The sequence below is a fragment of the Fukomys damarensis genome, unplaced genomic scaffold (genome assembly GCF_012274545.1).
Source record: "Fukomys damarensis isolate Sample0158 unplaced genomic scaffold, DMR_v1.0_HiC HiC_scaffold_3, whole genome shotgun sequence".
NCBI classification, from domain to species: Eukaryota; Metazoa; Chordata; class Mammalia; order Rodentia; family Bathyergidae; genus Fukomys; species Fukomys damarensis.
In genome coordinates, this window is record NW_022900915.1 from 47,711,392 (window position 1) to 47,729,458 (window position 18,067).

An 18,067-nucleotide genomic window follows, 5' to 3' on the forward strand; every position below is an offset into this window, starting at 1 on the left:
CCAGCTCAGGTCTCAGAGGAGCCGAGCCAGGCACCCTCAGGAGCCCCCTACTCATCACTCTCTCTTCTGCCTGGGTTCTGATCACTCCCGCCTCACACTATAAAACCCAGGCTCTGAAGAGAACCTGCCTCGCTAGAGCCAGCCTTTCCTCCGCTGGCCTCCCAATTGTACATCACTGCCTTCTTCACTTCAAACTGAGCACATTCAGCTGGGTTGTTCTCGAGCAGACTTCATTGTTTCTCCCCCAGTGAATTCCATGCGGAATCATCACAGAGACCCTCTCTCTTACCAGGTAAGTGTGTGCCCCTCTTTGCCTCATACATTAAGATTATAGGAACCAAAATGAAATCACGAAAGACAAACTCTTCTCAAATCTAAATATTTTTTCAACTCTAATTATTACCTCAAACCCTCTATCATCAAAGGATTGCAGGTCCTAAAAAATGAGGAATGAAACTTGTACACATTTTTCAAGTCAGTGGCAAAAGAAAGACCAATAGCAAAAATCTGCATGATGAGACCTAGAAAATAAAAATCACCTCAGCAAACTGCTCCTCTATATAGCATGAAACCTTGAAGTGGGTGTTAGCCAAACACAGCAAAACAACCTAAAATTGCTTACTTAGTGCCTTTGAATGATGGTGGAGGCCCAGGTTAAGACAAGTGAAATTTTTCATCAAGTTTAGTGTTGTAAAATTAGGGGACAAAAAAATAACAGTTTATATGATAAGTGAAAGAAATGTCACTTGCCAGTGAAGCGAGACAAGAATTTTGATACTTATTAAATACTGTGGCAGACCAAAGCACGGTGACAGAAAGCATGAAACAAACTCAGGACAAACTCCCAAAGTGCTCACAGGCAGAAGCGGGTGAGCGAGAGACTGCACTGGACTCAGAACTCACAGCAGCACCCAGAGGCACAGATGGGGAGCCCTCGGGCAGATTCACAGAGGATCTGACTCCGGTGCAGGGGTCACAGGAGATGCAGCCTCCAGCAGTCAGTGTGGGAAGCAGAGGAAGAAGCCAGCTGTGCACGGGAGGGGCGGGGTCTTCACAGGAGGTGGGGCACGCGGTGGAGAGGATGAAGTCGGGTGCAGATGCATAGGACCAAGCAGAGTGGGGCTCAGAGGGGTCCTGGGTTGGCAGGGCCAGCAAGAAGCCAGGCTTTGGTGCCCGAGGAGCCCACCCTGCTCCCAGGCTCGGGTCCCCGTGGTGAATCAGGGCAGTCAGGACTCAGAGGTGCAGTGCACAGGTAGGCACAATGCCGTGCAGAGCGAATGCAGCAGGACTTTCCCCTTCACTCCAGAAGGAGGGTGTCGCCTCACAGGCCTCTGCCCAAGTGGTTGTCTGGATGCATTTTCATGCACAGAGCAGTTTCCGCTGGGCTTCTGGAACTAGAGGACTGTGACGCTGACTGACCAGTTCTCTTGGAGCTCACTCTGGAGCTGCTAAATGTCTTCCTGCCCTTTTCAGATCAGTGTTCCCTGAGGAGCCTTAGTCGTGCAAGAAAGGAAGGAAGAATTGCAAACGATAACTCAATCAGCCTCAGCCCAAGGTGGGGGTAAAGAACGTCCCCTTGCTGATATCACTGTGCTGTGAGCTGTGCAGCAGGATCCTGTGTGCCTGGTTCTGTGTCAGATCTAAGACCTCAGGAGAGACTAGGAATGTGTCATACTCTGAGCTTTGCTTCTTTTAGCTGTAACAGGCAAAGCAGGCTGTTGTAGACCCCCTTTGCCCCTTGTGCCTGCTTTTGAACTTTCACACATAACAAATGTGTGTTTGGTGGGTCCCTCAGGATTTCAAATGACTGTGAAAATGAGCACTGTAGTCCCTGAAGGTCACTGACCAGGAGACACTGTGGTCAGGATGAAGGTGGTGCCTCTAGAAACAGGAGCATCCCAGTGAGGGATGAGTCTGACATTATGGCCATGAGGACATTTTCATCTCAGTAACTCAGTCATGAGCTTCCTGGAGTTGTCTTTTGTTTGATTCTCAAACACTCAGGAGCCAGATAGAACCACATCAGTTGTCATGGTCATGATGCACAGTGAAAACCCTTGAAAAAAAACTTCCACTTCCCTGTGCCTCGCTTATTTCACCGAACACCACGAGCTTCAGCTTCAGCTCTGCTGCTGTTAGTGCCCGATTTTCGTCTTCTTTATAAAGCAGTGGTATTCAGTGACTCATGCACCACCTTTTCTTTAGACTCTTCCATGCTAGAGCCCTGCTGGTCCACACTTTGCCTGGTGTGCACAGTGCTTCCCTGACCTTGGGACTGGAGATGCCTCCAGGGCGTCCCTGGTTCCACTCCTGTGAGTAAGTCCCCAGGAGAGGGATGCTGGGCCACAGGATAGCTCCGTGTTTAATCTTTTCAGCAGTGTTCGTCCTGTTTCCATAAGGTCACACTTACCTTCCCCCAACACCATACCCTTCTCTCCACATTCTGACTGATATTTTGCTCTTTGCCTTGCTCCTCACAGCCCCTTCAACAGAAGGGAGTTGAGAAAGATACACAGGCCACACTGTCACACCTGTGAGGTGAATAGCCAATCTCCTGGAAGCAGAGTGTAAGGTGGTGGTTTACAGAGGCTCAGGCAGTGGCTCCTTGGGGTTGGGCTGACAGTGGCCACAGGTAGATCACAGCTACATGGCAAATAGAAGTGAAGATCTATGGTACAGCATGGGAAGTCAGTGGGCAAAGGGCCCAGCTCTGGGCCACAAGGGACCTGGGCTCTGTTTTGCTAACTCTCTGCTCTCTCTTGGCCATTGTCCTGGTCTCTCTGCTTCAGCTTCTTCTGTGTTGACCACACATGTATGCAGTTATTTCGCCTCACTGATTACTGGCACATTGCATTGAGTTGTGCCAATCCATGGTCTAAGAAGATGAATTATAGGCTCAGATGGATTGCTGCATGGCAGAGGCTCCTTATCCTGTGATAAGGAAGTGGGATTTAAACCTGAACAACAAAACTTCTTCTTATGTCGCTGGTGCAGTGCTCTGGTTTTGTTTGTGTTTCTTTGTTTGGTTGTTTCTTATTCACAAACACAACCCTTTCAAGAATGAAGAAACCATTAGTTTCCTCATGCCTTTTGTTCTCACACATGCTGCTGTCCACTTATTTTTTCCAAACTCTGAGCTATACCTATTTTAGTGCAGAAGGCTGACAGTCAAGGTGTTGACATCCTCAAGCCTATATCCTCAGGATCACTGAGTAGGATGGCAGAACATGGTTATGAAGGAGAATTCTTGATGACAACACCTCCCAATGCCCTATTCCACACCTCCACCCCTAAACACAGGGCCCACACCCATCATGCAGTCCTCACTCCCCAAATCTTCCTGCCTTTTACCTTTGCTTAGAGAACTAACCTGAATTTGACGCTCCCACTGGACAGAGGCCAAGGAGTCACCACCCCAAGTGAAGATGTGGACCTCAACTGGGCCCAGGCAGGTTCTTCATGTCTCATTATAGAAAAGCATTTCAGGAAGCATCAGTGAGAGACACAGGATGATTCCTTGGGCAGAGTTAGAAAGTAAGAGAAAATGGGAGAGGGATTTGAGGTTGAGGAGTTGAAGAATCCACAGCTCTGATGGAAGGGGTTGGGGTGAGCCACAAATGAGACTGCTTTTGTACAAGAGCTGTGCATGGCTAGGGTCAGGTTGATCCCATTTAGTTGTTGCAAGGTGGCTGCAGAGAAATCTTTAGCATTAGAGAAGGCAGTCCTGTCCCTATGAGATAAGGACTCTGCTTGGCAGAGTCTGTTTTCAGTTTCTTCTATATTCCGTGATGACCATCGTTTTAAGGCAGCGATGGCTAACCTATGACGCTGATGGTGTTTGTTGTTCTTTTAAGACAAAAGATGTTCATCTATGACTGTTTTCTTTTTCTAAACTAAACCCTCAATATTTAGGTTTTATTGCAGTGTAGGCACTTTGTGATAAATAAGTGGGTTTCAGGATGCAGTTTGGTCACTCATATCTACAAGACTCACCGTCACTGGTTTAGGTCAATGACAGAGACTTCCAGCACTCATCAATAATTAAATGTCCCTGTAAATCTCTTATCACAGTGTCCTCTGTCTTGAAGGATAAGAGATGGGTTGTGTAAATGTAGGATTGCTCAACCCTGTGTGCCCTGTGTAGAAAAACACTCCCTACATGGCTAGCACGCCCACTTAGAGATGAAAAGTGATCTGACCCATAGTTTTAATGTAATAAAGGCAGGAATAACAAAAGGTCAAGCTTTGCTCTCCTTTTACTTACCTATAATATCTTGATAGGGCCAACTGATGTTTCTGTTTTTTTTTAAAAAGCTATTTAGTGCCAACTGCCTCAGGAGAAAACGCAAATCATGGCTTTAATGAGCAGCATGTTATGGCCTCAAGAATGTACCTGGCCTTGTCTCCATGGTGTTCTCCAATGATCTCAATACTGCTGATCATATCTTCATACAATACTTGTGGGCCATTTGTTTAGTCATCTCCTCTCAGTTACTGAGGGTTTAATAATGAAACTTAGTATTTAATCCCAAACTTCTGTATTTTCAACTTTTGAACTGTTGTGTAATATTTCACTTCACATACAGTGAACTTTTTCATACTTTGTGTAATTTTCTATGACTGTAAACATTTGCAAGTTAATTACAATATTATGCTGTAATATCAATGAATCTTAGAAGTTAAACCCATGTCATAATGCAAATTGCACATTTCTAGTTGCTATTCTACTATTCACTTTTCAGAAAAAGGTGGGTTGGAATTTGCAGTGAATAATTATTATCTCTTTTCATTTTAAACATAAAAAATAGTTACTAATAGTTCACTAGAGAAATTCAAAGGCAGAACACACATTTGAAAGAAACTGCAAAATTGAGGACAAGACAATTAAAAGTGTCAAGTCTGAAGAACAGAGAAAAAGATTGCAGAAAAGTGGATGGACAGAGGAACTCATGGGATATAATGAATCAGAACAGCATAGCATTATGGGGGAGCCCAAAAAGAGAGAAAGGACAAGTGAATATTTGAGGAAAAGCTAGCACTCAACTTTATAAGATGATGAAGAGTGAGCTTATAAACATGAAAGAAGCTCAGCAACTACATGAAGACTGTTCATAAGCAGATTCACACAATGCATTAAAATCACCCAAAAGAAGATCAAACAGAAAGAGTGGAAAATGAAAACAGCAAGAGTGAGGGTGACTTTGCACATCCTAGCAATCTTCAGTAAGGACCATGGGGAGTTTTCTCCCTATAGATGTCATCAACATAAAATAATAGCATTGATGAAAATGAGAAATATTGGAGGCCTCAGGCACTGTGGTGGGAATGTAAAATGGGACAGCTGTGATAGGACACAGCATGAACAGATACAAATGAAACATGCGACCCAGAAACTCTCCTTCTAATTATGTCCTCAAAAGAATTGAAAACAAGTCCTGCACAGGCATTTGGACAACAGTGATCACAGAAGCACTGCTCCCAATAACGAAAATATGGAGACTTCCATAGCTGTACTGACAGGTGAATGCATAGCAAAATGTAAATGGACTCTAACTTTAAAATCGTACCAAATTCTGACATCTACAACACAAAAGAATCTAATCCCTAATGCCCAAACCCTAGACATGCACCATCCCATGGTCTATTAGCATCCAAGTTGGATGAAACTAGGTGAACAGCACAGGAGCAACTGCAGCTTCATCTGTGTCTACAGTGCTCACTGTCTCTGCCATGACCACCTGAGCTCTGGCTCCTAACAGAACAGAATGGAATTAGATTCTTTTTGGAGCCTGAACCCTAGAGTGCACATGTGAGGGATCTAGGCTGCCTGCTCCCCCTGAGAATCTAAAGTCTCACAATTTGTGGTGGTGCTGTGGAGCAGTTGCAAATACAGATGAACAGCAGCAGAGTGGTTTGAATGTAGAGACCGCGATAAATCGTTTGAAGACTCAGATAAAAACATTACCACTAAATGGCAAGTGATAATTAAGCTTCATGTGGTGTTAGATTTTATAGAGGCTGTGATTTTATGTCCTTCACTTGTACAGCTGCATCTAGTGAAAGATCTTAAATCAAATACAACACTTACTTTAGTCTACATATGGCACACATTTTATTTAATGCTTCCAACTCTGTTTATTTCCTGAATTGTGTACTTGTCTCAGCTACAGTTTTGGTCAGCTCACAAGCTAACCCTAGCCATGGGGAATACATAACAAAGTGCCTAAATAGCTTCTCTGAAAATGTAAAAATATCCAAAGATGAAACAGCAGAAAACTCTTAAGATTTCTACCAGAAAGAAAACTGCACTTAAAAGAAAATGCAAAGTGTCCTACTTAAATTATGGCTTCATTGAAAGAAGTGACTTACATTCTACAAGCCCACTTTGTATAACATGTGGTGACTGGCTGGCTATCCACAAATGCTAAGAAAACCTCAAAACCGCCTTGCCACATGAAGATCAAACAGCCTAAATTTACAAACAAGATTGGAGTCCTTCAAAGGGAAACAAAAATGTAAACACGAAAAAAGGAGCAATTGCAGAAGGCACCACTACATCAAACATGTCTGCTATAACAGCATCATTCTGAGGGGCAGATCACACTGCTAAAGCTGAGAAACAAGACCTTCACTATTGGTAAAGAGTTGATTCTCCCTGCTGCTAAAGACATTGGTCAGGAACTTTTAGGGCAGACTGCAGTTCAGATGGTGGCCTGTGTTAATTTGGCTAGCATAATTTATAGACAAATTGAGGGGTATCAGGGGATACTGAGGCACAGAACAGAGGATTAATGAGGTCCTGATCCACATCAGGAGTCACCACCTGATCCTGACAACAAAGTAACAATGATGATTTTCATGCAATATATTTTTCAGGATGATGTACCTGAGAGTATGCTATGTGCACTTTTGTTGCCATCAAAAAAAGCAGCTGGAGAACTTCTCCTGTGTTTGAGTGACGTGTCACAGAAGTCACTTCTTCATGTGAATGTGTTCACTGTGTGATCCATAGAGAAAGGCTGGCTGGTCAAACAGTGTCACCTGAACTGAACGATGTTTTTCAAGTACAAGAAAATTAACAACCACACTAAAGTTCATGTTCTTACCTAATATCTGTGTTTAAAGCTCTTTTTTGTTACTGTAATTGTGGTTATTTCTTTTTTATTATTATTATTCCTGAATTTTGTTAGTACATTTTAGGTATACAATGAAATGACATTCAAACTATGGACTTGTGTCTTTACATAATATATCTTGGTCCTTATTGTCCCCCATGCTCCGGCCCTCCCTTCAACCCCTCCATCCTTCCCTATTTACAAAGACTTGGTTTCCATTTTTTTCCTTTTCTCGTATTTATTCTTTTCCTTTATCTTCTTTTCCCTACTCCTCCAACTTCCTCTTCTCCTTTAGACCTCTTCTTCCTATTTCATATTATCTAATGCACTTTTTGATCCTCATTTACAATTCCAGTTTCTCAGACTAAAGAAGCTATTCGGTATTTTCATGTGTGTCCTATTTATTTCACTTAAGAATATGGCATCACTGTGCATCCATTTAGCTATAAATGTCTCTTGTTTCTCATTGTTTATGGATTTATAGATTTATTTTTTAAAAACACACACAGACACATCTTCTTTGTCCATTCTCTAGTTGATGGGCAATTGGGCTGTTTCTGAATTTTAATTATTACAAACTGTGCCACTATAAACATGGGTGTGCCTATATCACTGTGGTATGATTATTGAAATTCTTTTGGGAAAATACCCAGCAGGAGAATAACTGGGTCAAATGGGACCTCTAATCCTAATTTTTTGAGGTATATCCACATTGATTGCCACAGTGGTTGCACCAGTCTGCATTCCCACTAACAATGGAAAAGGGTTCTTTTCTCTCCGCAACCCTTCTAGCGTTTGCTGTTGGTGGATTTCTTGATAATAGCCATTCTTTCTGGGGTGGAATCTCAGTGTTGTTTTCATCTTCATCTCTCAAATAACCAGTGATAGCTAAAATTTTTTCATATGTTTATTTGATGCTTTTACTTATTTGCCTAAGAAATGTCTGTTTATTTCAGATGTATATTTTTGAACTGGATCTTTAAATTTGGGGTGTCTAATTTTCTAAAGTTCTTTATATGTTATAAATAGTAGTCCTTTGAGGAGCAGCTGGTAAAATATTTTCCCACATTTTACATTGTCTCATAGCTGTGTTAGTGGTTGCTCTTCCTGTACAGGAGCTTTTTAATATGATGAGATCCCAGTTGTTGCTTCTTTATGTTAATTCCCATGATACCAGGGTTTTGTTCATAAAGTGTTTTCCTATGCCAATGTCTTCAAGTGTTCTACCTAACCTATTTTCCAGTGTGGTTAGTGTTTCTGTTTTTTAACATTTAGATCATCAATCCATTTGGATTTTAGTTTAGTGCATGGTGAAATATATGAGTCTATTTTTAATCTTTAACGGGTTGAAATCCAGTTTTTCCACCACCTTTTATTAAAGAGGTTATCCTTCCCCCAGTGAGAGTATATGGATCCTTTGTCTGGTGCTGTGTCTCTGCCTTTTAATCTATTAGACTGATACTTGGGTCTATTTCTTTGCCAGTATCATGCTGTTTTTCTCACTGTAGCTTTGTAGTATAGTTTCAAGTTGTGGATTATGATAACTCCTGTCTCGTTCCTGTTGCCTATTATTTCATTGCTATTCTAGGTCTCTTCTGGCATCAAATGAATGTTTTTATTGTTTTCTCTAGTTCTGTGAAATATACTGTTGATATTTTTATCATGATTGCATTGAATATATGTAGCAGTTATGGCAATATGGCCATGTTTATTGATTTTTCCTACCCAGGAACAGGGAAGTCTTTCGATTTTTGTATCCTCTTCAATCTCTTTTTTCAGAGTGGTTAGTTTTCAAGGTAGAGGTCTTTTGCTTCCTTCCTTAGACTAATTCCTGGATATTTCATTTTTTGGATGCTATTGATGAGGGAATTATTTCCCAATTTCTCTCTTTGAGAGTCTGATATTTGTTTTTGAGTGTTGATATTGTATCCAGCTACTCCAAAGAATCTGTCAATTAAGTGTAGAAGTCAATTAGGTGAGACTTTTGTGTCTTCTATCTAGTGTATCATATCATCAGCAAATAATAACAGTTTAAATTCTTCCTTTCCTAACTTTATTCCTTTTATTTCTTTCTCTTATCTCATTGCTGTAACTATTTTCAGAACTATATTGAATAGGAGCAGTGACAGTGGACATCCTTGTCTTGTTCCTGATTTTAGCATAAAAGGTTTCAGTTTTTGGCCACTTGGTATGATGATGGCTATTGGTTTTTATAGAGAGCCTTTATTAGTTTGAAATAAAGACAATTTATTCCACTTTTATGTAGGGTTTTCATCAGGAATTGGTGTTGGATTTTTGTTGAATGCATTTTCTACATCTATTGAGATGATCATAGTTTTTTAACACTGCTATACAATATTTATTATATTGTGAGAAATATATTTTATGTATGAAAGGATTCATTGATGGAATTTGAGATATCCATATGATTTCAGTTTTGACAAATGTTAAATCTGTTACATTTTCAAAAGATTTCCAATTTTAAAACAACTTCCATTTTTCATTGAAGCCAAAATAATTGTCACTTTTTTCTAATTTTTTTCCTCATTGAGTTTATTGGTACATTTCAGGTATACAGTACAGTTACATTCATTATTGGGATCTTGTACCTTTACATGACAGGTCTTGGTTCTCATTTTTTTCCCCTTGTCCCTGCCCTCCCTTCACGACTCCTTCCCTCTCCCCCTACAAATATGAAAAAAAATGTTCCACATCACTGGTCATTCAAGAGATGCAGATGAAAATAACACTGAGATTCCACCTCATCCCACAAAGAATGGCTGCTATCAAGAAATCACACAGTAACAAATGTTGGTGGGGTTGTGGGGAGAAAGGGACCCTTCTCCATTGTTGGTGGGAGTGCAGACTAGTGCAACCACTATGGAAATCAATATGGAGACATTCCAAAGAGCTGGATCAGAGGTTCCATTTGACCCAGCCATCCCTCTGCTGGGTATCTTTCCAAAAGAATTAAAAGAATCATATCACAGAGATATATGCACACCTATGTTTATAGTGGCACAGTCTGTAATAGCTAAAACTTGGAAACAGCCCATTTGCCCATTAGTTGGAAACTGGATAAAGAACATGTGGTTTTTCTATAAAATGGAATACAATTTAGCCATAAAGAATGAGAAATTAGATTCATTCATAGGAAAATGGATACATATTGAGGATATACTCCTAAGTGAAATAAATAAGTCACACGTGTAAATACTGAATAGTTTCTCTGGTGTGAATAAACTATAATAATACATAAGATCCTAATGATATAATGGACAATATGAAATAGGAAGAAAGGGGTTAAAGGTGTAGAAAAAGTGGGAAGTGTAGGGGAAAGCTAATAAGGGGGAAAAAATATGAGAAAATGAAAAAATGGAAATAAAGTGATCATATGATTTTTATCTTTGACTCTGTTAATATACTGTATTATATTTATTGAATGACTTATGTTGAATCATCCTTGAGTAAATTTGACTTGATCAGCATGCATGATCTTCTTGATGATCCCCTGTATTCTGTTTGCCAGTATCTTATTGAGGGTTTTAGCATCTATGTTCTTTAGGATGATTGGTACGTAGTTTTATGTTTTGGTTGGTTTTTTTTTCTCTGCTTTTAAAATCAAAGTACTGCTTCCTTCCAGGAATGTATTTAGGAGTATTGCTTCTCTTTCAATTATATTAAAGTGTTTGAGATATAGCAGCAGTAGCTCTTCCTTATATTTTTTGTAAAATTCAGCAGTGAAACCATCAGGACTAGAGCTTTTCTTCACTGGTAAATTTTTAATTATGTTTTCAATATCACTGATTGTAATTGAGCTATTCAGAATTTTTGTATCTTCTTCATTCAACTTTGGTAATTCGTATGCATCTAGGAATCTGTCCATTTTTTCTATGTTTTCCATTTTATTGGAGTATAGTTTCTGAAGTAAGTATTCATGATCCTCTGGATTTTTGCTGGATCTGTTGTGATTTCACCCTTTTCATTCTTAATTGAAGGGATTTGACCCTTTTCTTTTCTTCATAATGTTGGCTAAGAATTTACCAACTTTCTTTATTCTTTCAAAGAACCAACTCCTTGACTTCTTGATGCTTTTGTATCATTTTCTGAGGCTCCATTGCATTGATTTCTGCTCTGATCCTTATAATTTCCTACCTTGTATGAGTTTGAGCTTCTCTTGCTCTTCTTTTGCCAGGAGCTTGAAGTTCAGCATTAGGTTATTTTTTAGTTCAACCTGTTTTCCTCATATAGGCATTCATTACTATGAACTTCTCTCATAGAACTGCCTTCATTGTGTTACATAGGTTCCTGTATATTATATTGACATTATCATTTATTTGTAAAAACTCTCTAGTTTGTTCTTTAATTTCATCTGTGATCCATAGGTTATTCAGGAAAGTATTATTCAACTTCCATGTGTCTGTGAAGTTCTTATGATTTCTTATTCTATTGATCTCCAATTTAATTGCATTGTGGTATGATAATACACATGGGATAACTTAAATTCTTAGCGTTTACTTAAACATGTTCCATGAGTGAGCATGTGGTCTATTTTAAAGAATGACCCATTTTCAAAATAATGTGTATTCTAATCTTGTGCAGTGGAGCACTCTGTAGATGTCTATAAGTCCATTTGTTCAAAAGCTTGGTTCAGTTCTATTATTTTGTTGTTGATATTTTGTTTAGAAGATCTGTCTATTTGTGACAGTGTTATATTGCAGTACCTCACTACAATTGTATTGCCTATTTGGCTTTTCATGCCCCCTTAATATTGGTTTTGTATAGTTGAGTGCATTAGTATTTCATGCATATATATTCAGGATTGTCATATCTTCCTCTTGGATTCTTCCCTTTACAAGGAGGTAGTGACCTTTTTTGTCTCTCTTAATTAGTTTTGGTTTGAAATTTACTTCATCTGCAAATTAAATAGGTATCCCTGCTTTTTTTCGAGTTCCTATTGTATGGAGAACTGTTTTCCATCCTTTTACTTTCAGTCTAGGAGTATCTTTTTAACTAGGTGCATTTCCCGTATACAGCATATTGTTGGATTTTGCTTCTTAATCCATTCTGCCAGTCTATTTCTCTTGATTGGTGAACTGAGGTCATTAACATTATTAACAATGGTGTTTATAACTGATATGTATTGACTTATCATCATCATGTGATTTTCCTGTTGTTGGCTTTTTTTAATTTTCCCCCTCCTTTAATTTCTTGCCTTGCCTGCTGGAATTGCTATATTGGGCCTCATGGAGTTGTGATCCTCATCTTCTTTTTCTAGAGTATTGTTTAGAATTTTTTAGAGTGCTGGCTTGGAATTCATAAAGTTTCTTGGGTGTTCTTTGTCATGGAAGTATCTTATTTACCCATGGATTTTGAAGGAGAGTTTTGCAGGATACATCAGTCTATGTTGGAGGTTGTTTTCTTTTAGGGCTTGAAATACCTCACTCCAGGCTCTCCTTGACTTGAGGGTTTGTGTTGAAAAGTCTGCTGTGATTCTGATGGGCTTTCCATTATATGTGATTTCTTTCTTTCTTTCCTCTGCCAGCTTATAGAATTTTCTTCTTCTGTTAGGTTTCCAGTATCTTGATTATCATGTGTCTAGGTGTAATTTTTTGTTATTGTTGTTGTTTTGTTTTGTTTTGTTTTTTGTTTATTCATCATAGCTATTTGGAGTCCTGCATGCTTCACTTATCTGTATGTCAAATCCTTTTTGGTCTGTTTGGAATTTTTTTGTCATTAATTCTGTGAACAGTATTTTTATGTTATTTGTAATTTCTCCTACCATTTCATGGACTCCTATCAGTCTTATGTTATCCTTCTTTGTCATGTAGGAGCTGCTTGATCAATTTCTCATGGCCCCTTACTATTTTTAAGGGATCTCTCTTTTCATGGTCACTAACCACCACCCTGTCTTCTATATCTGATAATTTTGATAATTTGTCTTCATATTGGCTCATTCTGCTGCGAGTACCTTCAATAGAGTTTTTAATCTCCTGGATATCTGTTTGAATCTGTTTCATGGATTCCATTTGTTTCCTATGTTGGGAATTCATGGCTTCTATGACATCATCGATGCTTTATCTGTTTTTTTTCTTGAGTGTCTAATCATGACTTTCAATCTCTTCACCATCTCTCTAATTATCTGGAAAATTATTCCTGCTTTGAATTTTACTATAGGCTAATTGATCTATTTTGTTACCTCCTGCACTATCAGTTGAGTGTATTCAGGTGGTTGATTATCAGATTTTTTTTCCACCTCATTGTATCCAGGATTTGCATTTGTTGAGGTGAAGGTCTGGGCTTGTGCCTTGCATAGGTGTCTTCTCATCTCCATTTTTGTTGTTAGCACTGTTTTTGCTTTAATTCCTGGGTTGATACTCCAATATTGCTTAGTATGCATATCATTGTAGCTTGTATTTAGAATCCTTATGGAATGATTGCTTCTCAGAGATGTCCTCCAGATATAGCTGTTCCTTAGGTTTTGAGTATCTAATGACTCTTATGCAATCTCATTTTCAATATAAGAAGGACAACTGATTAGATCAATCACAACACCTTGGCCCAAGTCATATAATCAGCAACAACAATAGCATCGAGCACAACTTAGAAAATGACAATTTGTGATAGTTATTAATCTGTCACCTTTCACCATGTGAATTAAGTAAAAATCAAGCACTGGCTCAAAATATGTTTATTGTGAATAAAGCCTTCAATATATCAACTTTACCCTTCAGGATGGGGACTTAGAAAGACTCGTTGAGGAAGAGTAGATAGGTGGAAGGAAAGGGAAAGGTTAGAATTGAGTCCAGAGAGCAAAGAAAGATCACACAAATGCTTAAAAATGTTGAAGAGAAGAGGAAAATACAGAATGAAGGAATAAAGACAAGAACAGAATAACCTAAAACAATAGGGAAGCTACAGTTTTCATTTTCCTGTAAAACTAATGACAATTGAGAGAAGAAAAGACAAACTAAATCCAAATTAGCACAGAAAAAGGAGAGAGATAAAGAACAAGGTGGGAGAGAGAGTGTGAGAGGAGCAAGAGCATAAGAGACAGAGAAAGAAAATAAAAAGGGAAAAGAAGAAAGAAAAATGAAATTTGAAAATAGAAGAAAAAATAAAAAGAGAAAAAACATTTAAAATAAAAAAATAAAAATGAAGAGCCTCCTTCAGAGTATGTCTCTTCTGTCACAAAAGACAAAGTGAGCAGCACTGCGCAGATCCAAGTCAGTTAATCTCAGCAAGCCAGCAGTAGTCACCTGAGATTAGGGCTGATTTCTGGCAAAAGGCCCAAGTTGAGCTCCCTGACCTGCTGCATGGTTGAACTCTACGAAGTTCTACTTCAGGTTCCAGCTGCCCTTCCCCCAAATAGTCTGGGTTCCAATGGGAGGTGCTGATCCTTCCAACTTACCAACCAAAGTGTGGTTTAGGCCACAGTGTGCCTTTATCGCAGAACTTTTCTTCACTATTCCAGTGGTCTTCAATTTTCGTCAAGGAGACTCAGAGAGGCACTCTTTTTGTTCACTTCTGCTCTATCTTCTGGAGCTCAGAAAAATGTCTTTTGTGATGCCCTGGATCTCTACAGTGGGAGTCAGGTATCTGGATGGCCTAGAGGCAGGGGGGCATTATTGGGGTGCTCCCAGAGGCCCATGCAGCTTGGCTCCTTGGCTCAACTTCACATCTTAACTCACTCTGCATTAAAGTCAAGATGCAATATCCTAAGGTTACAACAAAATCACTGAAATGCTTGTTTGCTTTTACAATATTTGTTCTTTGTGAAGAAGGATTTTATGCAATGACACCCTCCAAATCAAGAGTATGAAGTAGATAGGACATAAACAACAGATTTAAAGTGTCTCATCTCCCTTTATCCCCATGTGAGACCAACTACTTCGAGGAAAATAATATCAGGGCTCCCATTCATTTTGCACTTTTTAGTTGTTTCATGAAATTCTTGCATAAATTTCATTCTACATAATAATAATGGAAATAAAGTCCAAAATAACTACAATACATTTGAATCATCCAATCCCACGCCTATGCTGAGCCCATAGAAAAATTATCTTCACCAAACCAATACCAAAAGATTAGTAGCCTGCCAATATGTTTAATAGTCTAATCACAAAATATACAATAATATGATATTTTATTTCTGTGAGATATTTATAGATGCTAAAACTATACAGAATGAAGGGGATCGATGAGTGCCAGAGTTGGAGAAAGAGTGTAAAGGTATTCTGTCCTAATTTCAGTCTTATGAAATGCAGAGTTGTAGAGAGACTAAAATAAAAAAATGAAGGCAGCCAACATCACTGTGTGCTTGGAAGTAGTTTAAATAGAAAAGGATACCATGTGCACTTTCAACTAATAAAGTGGAGGTGAGGATAGGTAAGTCCCCAGAAAAACTCCATTCGATGTCCTCCTCCCACCACATAAATTCACAGCCACAGTGAGCCACTTTGCCTCTCTCAAACTCCACGGAGTCCCACTGAGCCCCAAGACCCCTCACCCTTTGGACTGAGAGGAAAAATGAGTCAGAGTCATCTTACATGGCATTAATGAAAGCAGTGCCCTAAATGCAAGAGACCACATGGCCCTTTCTACATGACCACAGAACCTGACAATTAATATGCTGCAAGACAGAAAACATGAAAAGTGATTAAAAAGGGGATATTGGAAAAATAGGGAGAATTGGGGAGAAAATAATAAGAAGATGTTTTCTACAAAGACATCTACTTCAGTGAACTCAGTGCAGTATATAATTTTTCAACTCTTTATTCACATTTATCTGAACTTCCAAATCAAAAGATATGGAAGTTTCAGAAACACAGTCAAAAATTATTCTACTTATTAAAAGAATTATACTCCAAAGCCATGGAAGATTTGAGAGTGAACCCACTAAAGCTACATAACTGGAAAAGTCATGAGTATAAAATTCAAACTATGGCCCTTATCTTCTAGGTATATGTAAGGCAGCTTCCATGGAAAGGGGAAACATGAGTTTTCCCAACGCTTTTGTCCTTCTGGGCTTCTCAGACTTTCCCTGGCTGGAGAGGCCCCTCTTTGCAATGGTTCTGGTTTCCTACATCCTCACCCTGGTAGGAAACAGCTCCATCATCCTCCTCTCCCTGGTGGACCGCAGACTCCAGACACCCATGTACTTCTTCCTGGACAACCTCTCTCTGCTAGACCTTGGGGTAACCAGCACCATTGTGCCCCAGCTTCTGGCCAACCTGTGGGGAACAGAAAAGACAATTTCTTCCTGGGGATGCACTACACAGGTCTATCTTTTCACCTGGACAGCTTGCACTGAATGTTCCCTACTAGCAATGATGGCCATTGATCGCTATGTGGCCATTTGCCAGCCTTTCCAGTACACTCTCATCATGCGTCCCTTGGTGTGTGTGCAGATGGCAGCTGCTTCATGGTCCAGTGGCCTGGCCAATTCTCTACTCCAAGCCACACTCACGCTCCAGCTACCCTTCTGTGGGCACTACATCCTGGACCACTTCTTCTGTGAGTTACCTGTACTCATCAAGATGGCCTGTGGGGACACCTCTGATAATAACCTGTCCCTGGCTGTGGGAGCCATCCCTTTTGCAGTAGTGGCTCCACTCATTGTGCTTATCTCCTACATCCTTATTGCCAGGGCAGTAGTGAAGTTACCTTCAGCTGAAGGAAGGCACAAAGCACTCAGTACCTGCAGTTCCCACTTGCTGGTTGTCACTATGTACTTTGGCCCTGCTATGTACATGTACCTCCAGCCCCCTGGCCAAAGCATACAGGCCAAGTTCATGTCCTTTTTCTACTGTGTGATCACCCCAGTGCTCAATCCACTCATCTACACCCTGAGAAACAAGGATGTGAAGAGAGCATGGAAGAGGATCCTGCAATTTCAGTATGGGTGCAGTTTTTAAAACTGCATGCAAGATACAAAATTAAAGTCATCTTTTAAAAATGAAGGAGAGAAGAATGTTTTGAGGGAGGAAACAATGGAATAAGGACAATAAAAATTAATATAGATACAAATTTCACATGATGAACATGAGTATTGTGTACTGAAGGCAGAGAAAGACCAAAACAAAAAAGAGAACTACAGGGCTGGGGATTTAGCTCAGTGGTTCGGTGGCCTGCCTTGCAAGGGCAAGGACCCGAGTTCAATCCCCAGTACCAAAAAAAAGAGAGAGAGAGAGAGAGAGAGAGAGAGAGAGAGAGAGAGAGAACTACAGGCCAATCTCCCTAATAAACATAGATGCAAAAATCATGAATAACATACTTTCAAGCAGAATACAGAAGGTCAGCAAGAAGATCACCCTGATCAAGTGGGAGTCATTCCAGGGGTTCCAGGATGGTTGAACACATGTAAATCAATAAATGTAATACACTATATTAATAGATCCAAGCACAAAAAAATGATCATTTCAGTAGACAAAGAAAAAGCATTCCACAAGATCCAACATTCAGTCATGATAAAAACCACACAAAAAGTTTACAGAGATGGTCCCTACCTCAACATGATAAAAGCCATGAAAAAACAGCCAATATCATACTAAATGGTCAAAACTGCAATACTTCACACTAAAATCAGGAACAAAACAAGGATGTCCAATATCAGCACTCCTGCTCAATATAGTTTTGGAAACATTAGCCACAGCAATGAGACAAGAGAAAAAAATAAAAGGAATAAAGATAAAAAATAAGGAAGTCAAGTTGTCATGATTTGCAGATGACATGATACTCTAAATAGAAGAAACCAAAAACGCCACCAAAACTATTCAACTCTTAATAATCAAATTCAGTAGAGTAGCTGGATACAAGGTCAACACACAAAAACCAATACCTTCCCTGCATACACACACACACACACACACTACACACACACACACACACACACACACACACACACACACACACACACACACACACACACAAATAGGCTCACTGAAAAAGGA

The 18,067-nt window shown here is 39.5% G+C and overlaps 1 protein-coding gene across 1 annotated transcript; it reads left to right on the forward strand.

Annotated features, from left to right (window-relative positions):
• The first annotated feature begins 16,096 nt into the window (after positions 1 to 16,096).
• LOC104853866 (olfactory receptor 15-like) lies at positions 16,097 to 17,032 on the forward strand. Its single transcript, XM_010612066.1, has one exon. It carries the CDS (start codon positions 16,097 to 16,099, stop codon positions 17,030 to 17,032), a length of 936 nt encoding a protein of 311 aa, XP_010610368.1.
• The last annotated feature ends 1,035 nt before the right edge of the window (positions 17,033 to 18,067 follow it).

What these genes read in the sequence shown, in the direction of transcription:
- LOC104853866 (XM_010612066.1), top strand. Translation starts at nt 16,097, where the DNA reads ATGGAAAGGGGAAACATGAGTTTTCCCAACGCTTTTGTCCTTCTGGGC.